Genomic DNA, 12,266 nt, shown 5'->3' with positions numbered 1-12,266 from the left:
GCTTTTGTTTTTGATTGTTCATTTGTTTTTACAGATGAGAACACATACATACTGTGAATCTCTACATGTCTGCTTTATTTTGCTTAACATCATGTTCTTAAATACTATCCACTTTCTTACAGATGGCAGGAGCTTATTTTTTTCTAGTGTCTGAACATTACGCTGTAGTTTCAGGTACAATATTCTGTTCATTCATTGGTTGACAGGTGGTCCCTAGGCTGTGTCTACATCTTGGCAGTCACGGATGCTGCTGTAACACACATGCATATGCAAGTGTCTCTCTCATGAAATGACCTCTTTCTCCTGGATAAATGCCTGTAAGTGGTATTAGTTGGATCACTGGTCTTCCTTCCTTCCTTGCTTCCTTTTCTCCTTTCTGCTTTCTGTCTTTCCTTCCTCCTTGCCTTCCTCCTACTCTTTCTTTCTTTCTTTCTTTCTTTCTTTCTTTCTTTCTTTCTTTCTTTCTTTTCTTTCTGTCAGAAAATCCACACTATTCTGGGTTTTTATATCTACACACATTTCTATCAACACTGCATCTGCATAATGGTAGAATTGTAATGAGGGGATTTCTGATCCTCATGACTCTATTTTTATCAATACCAAATTTGAAATCAAAGGAGAAGTGCTTCCTCTGTCAGAAATAGCTTTAGATAGTGTTTGTGAAAGGTGGAGCCAGCTGAAAGAACTGAGGTGCCTGTGAAGTTGGAGTCAGTGTTCTGTGGAAGAGAAAAGGCCACCTGAGTTCTCCCCAAGCTGCAGTCTAGGAGGAATGGACAAGGTCCTGAAAGCAGTCCTAGGCCTTCACCTAGCAGGTGAGTCATGAAGGAGAAACCACATATCTCAGGATATGTGATTCATTTAGAGGCAGGAGGGAATTGGGGCACCAGACAAAGTCATCAATCTTGAAACCATCAGCAGATAGTACATCCTTAGGAACCTAACACCATTTGCTGTTTCCCTGCACAGGGGTGAGTGGCCAGCAGAAGGAAAGATGCGACCAGCAGCAGGTGAGACAAAGTCCCCAATCTCTGACAGTCTGGGAAGGAGGGACCACACTTCTGAACTGCACTTATGAGAACAGCGCATTTGACTACTTCCCATGGTACCGGCAGTTCCCTGGTGAAGGCCCTGCACTCCTCATAGCCATACGTTCAGTGTCCAGTAAAAAGACAGAAGGACGATTCAGTCTTCTTCAGTAATAGTGACAAACTGCTCTCCTTGCACATCACAGACTCTCAGCCTGGAGACTCAGCCACCTACTTCTGTTCAGCAAGTATACAGTCCTTCACAGACACCTGCACCCCAGACCCAAACCTGCAGCTGAGGCTCCAGCAAAGCCTGCAGTGGGGCTGAGCCTGGAGGGTGTGCAGGAGTTCTTATTTGCAGGACCAGGTGACAGGGAGCACTGTGAGTGTAAGGTTTAGACTCCCTCAGCCCAGAGGCAGACCAAGATGAAGTCTCAACATCCTTTTCTACATTCTCTGTTTGCTCCTCAAGAAAAGCTGAAGTTTTAGATCCATTTCCTTAACTGGTCTAGAGGATTTTTTTCCTCCTTTGTTGTAGAAATAGTTCTCTGTGTGTTTGGTTTGTAGCAACTATAAATTATGAAGGCCCTGTTCCCTACACTCTTGTCCGAATGCTGTTCATGTATGGTTGTTACAGCCCAGTGTCAGGAGACCTTGACTTTGGCCTCTGGGATAGAAATCACATTGTCTTTTTTTCTACATTAATCTCCTTGATAACTAGGACACTGGGAATTTATATCACCAATAAACTCTTCTACTCACTCTTCTTTTGCCTCTTATGTCTTCATCTAACTTCAGGAAATTCAAGTATGTAAACCAGGATACATATTGGTTTACATATATGTGTAAACCCTCACATACATGTGGGTGTGTTTAAAATAGATAAATGACATCAGTGGCGAAGAAATAATGCAAATTAGTCATGTAATGAAAATACACAACTTTCATTAAAGAAATTATTTTACATGTGAATTTCATAAATGAACAAAATATAAATATGAACATAAAGGCTTAGTCAATAGAAGCTGCTGCAGTATTTATGGACATCAGCAATGCACAGAATTAAAGATTCTTTCACTGCCTAATACATGACAAGGATTGCTCACTTAATGCTAAATAAAATCCAAAAAGCTTTCCAATTGAGAAAAATTTAAATGGGTTTTTATGCCACATTGTTAATGGCTTTGGAAGTCTTAACTTCTTTGGGATCCTAGACAGGAGGAATTTCTGAGGCTAGATTTGGTAGGCTAGCCTGAGCAACATAGTAAAACTCTGTCTCAGAAAACCAAAACCAACAACAACAACATGGAAGACATTATACATAAACATCTAAAGCCTACAAGTTCTTTTTCTCATCTACAGTGAATAGTTTTTCAGTATGAAAACAGAACAGTCACATGGGAAAATAAAGTCAGTTGGCTCTTAGCAGTAGGATGTAGATCTCACAATACCAATAGGTGAACTCCTCCTGGTTTTCAAGGTCTTCTATCCCTGTCAAGTTTTAAACTTGAGTCAAAACAAAACAAACAAACAAACAAACAAAAAAACCCAGAATTTTTATCTAATTGAAATAGGCTTCATTGAATACAACAACCTAGAATGGAAGTAAGCGAAGAGTGAAAGCATATTTAAGGATGTGCAACACAGAATTTGAAACTCTGTGTACCTCAACACACACCTGAGCATCCTAGGAAAGAAAAGGCTGGAAATAACTTTAAGAGTACTGAGGGAAGGTGAGGGCAAGTTGACTTAGAATAACCCAGTAATCACCAGTTGGGTGTCTTCGTACAGTTATCAAGCAAATTCTGCTTTTAAAGATTGAAGTTTGACATAAATTTCGTCATCAGATGCATTTTCAGCATACAGTCAAGGAAAGTCTTCATTCCTTCAGGGTCTGAAGGCAAAAACGTTTATATTGGGCATTGCTCACATATCCACAGATTTGTGAATGAAAGATCATTTAGAAAGGGGTTTTGTTTTCATGAAAACTATAATAACTGCAGGATGGCATCAAAAGTGGGCATGCTTCAGTGCCAGTGAATGACATTGCTAAACATCTGGACACAGAGGCTCCTCACTCTCTTTCTTCTCCTTCTCAGATTCCTGAAGATTACCATAGTGTTGTGTCATCATAATAATCCTTTGTTGGGGTCAATGGCTCTCCAGGACCCAAACAGAGACTTCACACTCTCAAGTCTGTTTTGATTTCATTTGCCTGAGCTGCTGCTTTATGAATGTTGAAGTCCCAGTGGTCTGGGGTGAGGATTCATGGTTTGTCTCTGAAAAGAAGCCAGGATTGATGTGGTTATATTTCATAGTCAATCAAACCAGGGTCAGAACAGTTGGAAGTTGAGTGAATACAAGCAATACATTAAGGATTCTTGCTGCCTTCCTGTTCCTTCATACTGTCCACCAATTTCATGTTCTTTCTCTTCATCTCACTTTCAAAAACAAAACAAAACAACCCAGACAACAAAAACTAAATACCCACAAAACAAAATCAAAAGTTCAATTAAATTAAAAAATGCCAAAAACCAAACAAAACTCATGTAACAGGAATTAGAGAAGAGGAAAATTCTGATTAAAAAATATTATATCAACAAAGGTTTAATTTAACAGGTAGCAATTGCTATCTCTTTAGAAAGGGGAAATTTCTTTTCTTCAATATAGAGACACTGAGTTTACCAACCATGACCTGACTAAGGTAATGCCGTCCTGTCCTGACTTCATTTTGTTTCTGATTAGATATTTCTCACTCACGTCTGCCTTGGCAATAAACCTGACATTGGTCCAGACATATTGACCAAAGTAAACAATATTTATACAAACTAATCATGAATTAAGATAGTTGAAGAAGGCAAAAGTTAAGGTTAAATGTCATATTGTGCCAGAAATAACTACTATGTATTGTCAAAACAAATGTTAAAAAGTTCCTATGACAATAACAAAACTAAAGACTGAATGTTGGCTTGTCCTGAGAAAGCCACTCAGGCCTTATCACAGATTGATTTATTGACTTTGATATTTTTAAGTTATTGCTTTTATTTTGGTCAAAATAGAATTACATCATTTTTTACATATTACGTTAATTCCCTCAAACCCCTTCTGTGTCCCTAATCTCTAGTCTCTGCCATGTTCTTCAATAATAACTTCAAATCCATGGCCTCTTTTTCTAAGATTATTGTTGTTTTACACAGATGCACACACACACACACACACACACACAATTATGTAAATACAACCTTCTGAGTTTGTTTAGAGTTGATTCTGTGCACATGATTTCAGTGCTGACCACTTGTTATTGTATCATTAATCAGGGCCCTTTCTGGGAATGACCATTTCTGGCTCTCAGCAATACTTAGTTGTCTGTAGTTCCTTGTATAGGTACAGGGCCCCATGTCATTTCTGTATTAAAAATTTTCCTTAAAACACACAAAAACATTACAGGAATATGTTTTTGTTTTTTTGTCAGGTGTGCAAATATGTGACTGAGTCATAGCAGGTGACTGTGATTTGCTTCATGCTCGAACAGGGGTGTGGTTCTGCCAGCTGCAGATAGTTTCTGTGGGTGTGTCAAGTTTGGAATTCTGGGAACTTTTCAGAGGATCTTTAACTGCTAGAGGCCCAAGTAGCAGATCTGCTGTTGTTGGGTGTTTGTTGGTTGGATGCTGTTTGTCAAGTAGTAGTATACAAAGAATCAAGAAGAAGTTAGGTATCCTGATGGAGTAGATAAATTTTACCCAAGGAAACTTGACACCCCTAATAAGCAAGAAGTAGTCTAATGATAACATTGCCCACTTTCACCTTTATTAGTTTTTCTCTAAAGAAATGAAGGACATGGGGTGGTGAAGAATAAAGTAGAGAAAAAGAAACCCCAAATGTAGCAACGTCCAGCTGCAACATTTCATGGCTAGTGGTATCATCATTGCACAGTACTTGTTGTGCAGACATATTTTTGTGGTGTCCAGGCTATTGCTCCCCCATCATTTCTAGCAGAACTTCTTGCAGCACACTTCCTGGTCTTCTTGTTCTTATACTTTCTTGGTGCCCTGTTTTCTTCAATGTTTTTTGGGCCTTTGTTGTAGGAGTCTCGTTGTAGATGTATTTGTTTGGGGTGGTGAAAGTTCCATAGTCAGTTGTTCTTTTTTTTTTTTTTTTTTTTTTTAACCAGTTGTGATTTTCTGTGATGGTCTTTATCTGCTGACAAGAAAACCTTTCTTGAAAGGCATGAGAGGTAGTCTTCCAAGTCTTGGCCCAAAGTATATGGCATCTCTCAATTGAGACTTGCTTTTGATCTCTGAGAGGAAACCAAAACACAATAGCAATAGTCAGCATTCTTCCAAGAGCCTCTTGGATTTCCTTGATCAACATAGTGAAAAGAGGTTTCCCATGCCTGGCACTTGTTTTCCTGTTAGATGATCCTTCTTTTGAGGGGGTATTGCCAGCCCAAGTAGAATAACTTCATTAAAATATATGTGAAATATAATTCCAGGTAAACATGAAGTAATAAATATCCTTAACGGTATTTCAACCATCCTCAGTGGCATTTAACTTCTCTCTGTCTTCTTCTGTGTTGACCTCCCTCCCAACTTTCAAATTAAGCCCAACATCATCCCCATTTTCCTCAATGCCTGATCTCTTCTTGTGGTTCTTTAAATCTAAGCATCATTCTTTAAAATATTTTATTTTATTAATTGCTTTGTGTGTGTGTGTGTGTGTGTGTGTGTGTGTGTGTGTGTGGTGGGTCGAAGCACACAGGTCTGTGTGAGTATACACAACCTTGTATACATACATGGTGGACACATCTGTGTGCATGTAAAGGCCAAAAGTTGGTGTCCATGCACTCAAAGGTGGAGTTTCAGGCTTTTCAGAAAACATAACTTATTAAATGTGTCCTGGGACATGAACTTCAGTATTTATCATTAGCAACAAGTGCTTTGAATCGTTGAGTTATCTGTTCACCAACCTTAACTTTTATCTTCACTGGGAAGCATTGTCTACCAAATAAATCACAGGAAAGACAAAGCAGTATTTAGAATGAGACCAATTGTCCACCTCAGCACTTAAACCCAGGAAAAACCCAGTGTACTACAAAGCCACGTCTCAGAGGCTGTGGCTATGCAGCTTGCAGGGCGTCCACTCACTCTCTGGAGATCTAGAGCAAGAGCACAGCCTTGCCACCCTGTGCTGCCCAGGCTGCTGTGGCTCCCATGATCTTCTGCTTAGCCACAGAGAAAGTCCAGGGCATGGGCTCTCAGCACTAAGCAGTGAAATGGGCAGAGAATGTGAATCTGATATCAGAAACTTGTCCCTGAAGTACATGTTGATCTGCTATTTTTTCTTATAGAAAGAACTGGAGCTCTTTCAGAGACCTTGTTTGTATTTTCTCTTCTGATTGCCTTTTGGGTAATTTCCTCCATTGGAATAATGAGAGCAGGTCAAGGATTAAGAGCTATATTCTAAATGGTGATATAGCTGTACACACAAAAACATTCAACAACAAACCCATGTGTAACATGACTCTAATGCTTGCAGGTTATATGTATCTTGAACATATAATATGCTCAAGTCACAGGGAGACCTGCCATGCTTATCATGAAACTGGTTTCTAAATTAAAATACAGAAAGTTTACAAGTGAGATGGAATATGACAGTAAAATGTTACAAAAACTTCTAGGACATGTAACAAGGAGAGTTCTCTGTGTGGCGAAAACAGAACACATCATGTGAGTACAACTTGATGGTAAACTTTTACAAGAGAGTCAGTTTTTTTAGCAGTGGGTTTAAAATTATTGTAACTTCCCAACCAACTGTGTGTGAATGTGTGTGTGTGTATGTGTGTGTGTGTGTTTGTGTGTGTGTGAACCAGTGGTCATCAATGGTTATCTCTCTCATTTTTGTCACATTTGTTTATTTATTTCTTTTTGTGGGAACTCTTACTTAAACTGAAGCTCATCAATGACTAACTAGTGAGACCCCAAGATCCTCATGTCTATGCTTCTCAGAGCCCTGACTGAAGGAGCAGCCATAGCTTCTGGATTCTTACATGGGTCCTGGAGATCCACACAAAGGGACTCATGATGTACAGTTGTCAACAAACACACTGAACATCTTCTTATCCCCTGAAGACTATTATTTTATTCCTGTTACAATTTGCCAGGGCATAAGCAAATGGGGATCTTCTGGAATGCTGATGGGACAGAATTTGGATAGACTGAGCAAAGGAGGAAGACTCTTTCAGATACCAGTGTTTCAAAGGGAAATTCATGGGTCCAAGGGGACTTAATCATTTTTTTTATTAAGCTTAAATAGACAATTAGACAATGGATGGAGAGACGATAACATAAGATAATTGTCTACAAGTGAACTACATATCACACACGGCTCATTATGAATATTACTTTGGTTCCCAAAATCATCTCCCTGAATAACACCCATGTGTGCAAAGCTACTTCCACCTCAGCAGGGATGGATTTTCTCAAACTCCCTATCAGACAAGGATGCAAGTAGATGCCTGTGGTAAGCTACACTTTTCTCTTTGTACATGGAGGTTGTAACCTATGATCACACAAAACCACATTTCCTGCTTGAGGCAATGTCAGAAACACAGGAGGTACAAGTGCTCACTGCGAGGCTCTCAGGCACTGAACACTGAGCTGAGTCAGAGCTGACACACTCATCCAGAGGGACCTGCAACACATGCCTCCCTGCAGCCTGCTCTGTGTGTTGGTGGCCTTGACCTTCTCTGGTATGTACGTTTCACATATAGCTGAGGATATTTTGTAGGAAGTATTGTCCCATGCAAATGGCCATTTACATTGACATGAGAGGGAAAATGGATTGGAGAAAAGTGAGCAGAAATGTCTTCAGTTAAGTTTGTCTTTGGATTTTTAAGGGGCCCTTTTCTTACACTGCTTTGTGTACACTATCATAGGATAGGCTTTTTATTCTTTCCTCTGGTTGTTCTGCAGGATTCAATGTGGCCCAGAAAGTCACTCAGGTCCAGTCAACTACAAGCAGTCACTACGGAGAAGTCACCCTGGACTGTTCATATGAGACAAGTTATTACTATTACCAACTCTTTTGGTATAAGCAGCTTGTTACTGGAGAGATGATTTTCCTTATTAGCCAACTTTCTTCTTCTACTCAGAATGAGAGGAATGGCCGCTATTCTGTCACCATGAAGAAATCAGCCAAGTCCTTCAGCCTTGTCATTTCAGCCTCACAGCTAGAAGACTCGGGGACATATTTCTGTGCACTCTGGAAGGTGACCCACAGTGTTTGAAGTGACAGCACAAGCTGAACAAAAACTGGAGCTCCTTAAGCATTGCCCATCGGAGGAGCCCAGCTGAGAAGCACACCTGCGCATGCTGAACAGGAAGTCTCACTGTGCATGCTTCCTCTGTGGTCTGCATCAGTAGTGCGTTTCTAAGTAAAACCTCATCCCAGGCAATTCAGAGACAGTTATGATGAGTGGTTTTCTTTTAATACTTTGTCTTGAAATTATTTAGTTAAAAATAGATCAGAGAATATGTGTAACATTTTCTACAGTTGGGAATATTGCATCACAACAATTTAAAGTGTTAGTTTCTCTTCATATTGGCAACAGCACACACCTCAGAGGAGTTATCTGGAAGAGCAAAGGGCATAATTTTCTTGTGAAGTTACACTCAGAGAAGCAGAGTCATCATGAGTAAAGTGGTCAGAGACAGATCATAAGGACTTCATCCATGAAATACTGGAAGTTCCTGGGTTATCCTCACAAATCTTTGTCTCTGTATCTGGTACTGAACCTGAGGTACTGAAGGTCAGCTAGAGCAGCAATTGGGAAGGACAGTTGCATGAGGGCAGCACATGGGTGTACTGAGACTTGTGAAAATACAGGGAGACCCAGAAGATAATTGATGTCTAGAAGGATGACCCTCCACATCTCCTCAATCTCTCTAGTTTGGGGGAAATTCAGAAGAAGAGATCACATTTGCCAACACAATACAAACAGACTTGACCCAAGACAAACAAAAGTTATAGAAGTGAGGAATAGAATGTTAATGGTAAATGGATCTGGAACCTCATTGACATTATATGTGCTTGGAGCCTGAATTTGTAGTGCTATAATATAAATTATACAATATATAATATAAAAAAATCACCTATGCTTTAAGTCTTCTAATGTTGCTTCTTCCATGTTCACCCCAAAACAGAATGACATGGGGAAAGAAAATCTGAGAAATGTGTTTCTGAATGTGTATTTAAAGATTGTTTATATCATGTGTGTAAACTGTTTTGCCAGCATGTATAAGTGTGTACTGTGTGCATGTCTGGTTTTCATGGAGGCTAGAAGGGGCATTAGATTCCCTGACATTGGAGTTATTGAAGAGAATGAGTTACTATAGAATGTCAGGAACTGAATCTGATTCTTCTGCAAAAGCAGCAAGTGATACTAAGTGCTGTGTCTAAGTTCCAGCCCTCATTTCAAAGAAATCTCTTCGACTCACCAAATAGAAGTCACAGAATAACTGTCTGGGTTAACAAACAATGCCAACTATTTGTGTCTCCAGGAAGCCGCTCTCATAAAGAAGAACATCTAACTGGTAGTTAAAGGTTAGAGATCAACATGCCCAATAAATGAAAGCTGTAAACATGACACAGCAAGTCTCATATCTAAAAGAGGACATTTCTGACCACAGCCAGACAGAAAGATGAAGAGAACAACTACATAGCAATAGAGAGTAGACCCTGGAAATGTTAATGCATGGCACCATGGCACTCTCAGTTCAACAAAATAGACACTATATTACATGAAATGTCACATGGACCCCTAGTCAGTAAGGATGTGAGACTGCATTGCCTCACTGTGATTTTAACAAACCCTCCTACATAAAAGAAACCCAGCAAAAGAATCTCCAAAGTTACTAAGGACTTCTGCAAGTTCACCTCTCTGATTTTGGAAGAATTCCAGGCAGACAGGCAAGGCAAGGCTTGGGAAGTACTTAGAGAACTCACTAAATCCCAAAAAACAAAATCTGTTAACAAATGTAAAATTCAAATTCTCTATTCTGAGAAACAAAAGCCTGGTTCTTCATTAGAAGAAAAGTCAGCAGGGGAAACAAATTTTAAGGAAAAGTAAATACATATCGCTAACATCCAATGAACTTCTTTGCAATTGTCCTTCTTAAAGGTTACTCAGTTGGATTCAATGGCATCTACCTGCTGTCTATGCACATGAGACAGAGGATTGTCAGTTTGAATTCACTCAACATAACAGCTACATTCTGCCTAAACAAAAACAACAAAATTTCTACAGTGGGAAGTTCACTGGCACACTAAAATATATTTTTGCAATAAAGAAAAAGCCCAAATGAACCCCATATAGAAGAAAGGAAAGGTTTTACTGAGAAAAAGATGGTTGACTTACTTTTAGTTAACATATATGAAAGACTGTATTTCACAATCTAACTCAGACCTGATAACCTTGTATGAAGGCTCTTACTTTCCTCAGTTTTGGTGTTCAGGATTGAGACGCAACTTTTCTAACTCAATAGCATCTTTCTTTAATATCAGCCAGAATGTAGCACAAGAGCAGTGCCTAAAGTGTAGGGGTTTTTCTTCTGCTTTGTTTTTTGTTTCTTTGTTTCTGATGAGGAGCAGTAGCTTGGAGGAGGGTGGCTGGATGCTTCAGTTATGGTGAGATTACTGGTTGCATCTGACCTAAGGGAAGGAGAAAAGGATGCCAAGCCTAAATACACATTGCCCAAGGAGCAACAGATTAAAAAGAAATCATTAACTCAGCTGTTAACAGTGCTGAGTGTCTCAGCAAGTTTCTCTGCAGTCCCGTGCTGTGATGTATAAGGATCCAGAGGGAAAGATTTTCCCAGAAGCACACAGGGCACATTCCCCCTTCAGAGCCTGTGTCCCTGTCCTTTGCCCTGTCTGCCCACAGTGCTGCCCCATCACGTCCCAGCCAGGTGATGCCCTGCACTTCCTGGGAGTCTTTACTCAAAGGCAACCACCGGGGAAGGCGTGGTCTAAATCTTTCCATTTTCCTTCCTTGAAGATCAGGCTCTAGCACACACATTTCCAAATGAGGAAAAGGAAAGTAGTTCATTACAAAATTATTATGTCTTAAATGCTTTTATTGCAGAGATCAGACCTCTACTCTTGCCTGATGCGTCTAAAACAAAAAGGGGGAACTGTAGAGAGCTGCGGAATGCTGTGCCTTAAAGATGGAGCTGGTTTCCGCCTTCCACCTTCCCGATGGTGAGTGCTCTCTGTCACGAACAATTCCACATTTGGCTAAGGCAGAGGATCTGGCTTGCTTCCATGTATGTGGACCTATCTGCATTGCACACGTGGCACGCCTGGGTTGGCTACCCAGAGGCTATTTAAGCTGTGGGCTGGCTTTCCCCAGGGTCCGAGGATTGTTCAAGGTTCCTGAATAAACTGCATTGAAAAATAAAAATAAAAAAATAAAAAAACAGAATCCAAATGAACTTCTGAAAGAGTAGAGGAGTCATGGAGTGGATGGGAAAGCATAAGCAGACCCCGAGGTAGAGGCTTCTAGGTCCTAGAAGACATTTGTAGAGAAGTAGCTGGAAGGTAAGGATGTGGGTGTCTAAACAGATGGACACAGGAAAGAGGACCAAGAGGGCCACAAAAGACTCATCACAGAACCAGTTTCCCGAACTCTCAGCCTTCGGGCATCTCCCATTCCCAAGGGATAAAGCTTTACTCTCTCCTCCTCTGAGGCACATCTGTCTGTCCCTGATATCCAGTCCTGTGTCTGTCCAGGGAATGTGCTTTGCAAACCCTAGATGACCATCAGCATTACTGCCGCACCCCTCCCCTGTGTCCTTCCTCCTGGCTCCCTGACTCCCCCTTTGAGCCCTTTCTGATTTTGTGTCACCTGTATTTTATTATTCTTTGTGCTTTCTGCTTCTTTTCCTTTTTATTTTCATTTTCCTGCCCTTCCTTAAGATCTTTTTTCCCCCCTCCCTAATTGTCCTTTTATATTTCCATGGAGAATGACATTCCTCTTCTTAGCTATGTATGTATAAGCATTAAAATCTGGGACCTCATGTGAGAGGAAACATGAAATATTTGCATTTTTGAGACTGAAAATATAAAAAGGAAAATAAAATAAAATGAAAACCAAAGTTTTTGACTGAATCTCTAGCTAACCTCTACTTAGTCTGTTGTTGAAGAACTTTGCTATTTCGCTGAGCTCTTTGCTGCCCTCTAGTG

General features: G+C 40.2%; 1 pseudogene and 1 gene segment (V, D, J or C); both read left to right on the top strand.

The window, feature by feature from the left end:
* Positions 1-769: 769 nt before the first annotated feature.
* LOC132656336 (T cell receptor alpha variable 23/delta variable 6-like) lies at positions 770-1,353 on the top strand (annotated as a pseudogene).
* Positions 1,354-7,724: 6,371 nt separating this feature from the next.
* LOC132656335 (T cell receptor delta variable 1-like) lies at positions 7,725-8,310 on the top strand. The segment is given in 2 exon segments: positions 7,725-7,773; positions 7,997-8,310. Coding segments are annotated over 2 exon segments (363 nt in total).
* Positions 8,311-12,266: the final 3,956 nt, after the last annotated feature.

The sequence above is a fragment of the Meriones unguiculatus genome, chromosome 9 (genome assembly GCF_030254825.1).
Source record: "Meriones unguiculatus strain TT.TT164.6M chromosome 9, Bangor_MerUng_6.1, whole genome shotgun sequence".
In the NCBI taxonomy this organism is placed as follows: Eukaryota; Metazoa; Chordata; class Mammalia; order Rodentia; family Muridae; genus Meriones; species Meriones unguiculatus.
This window is presented reverse-complemented; position numbering and strand designations above follow the sequence as displayed.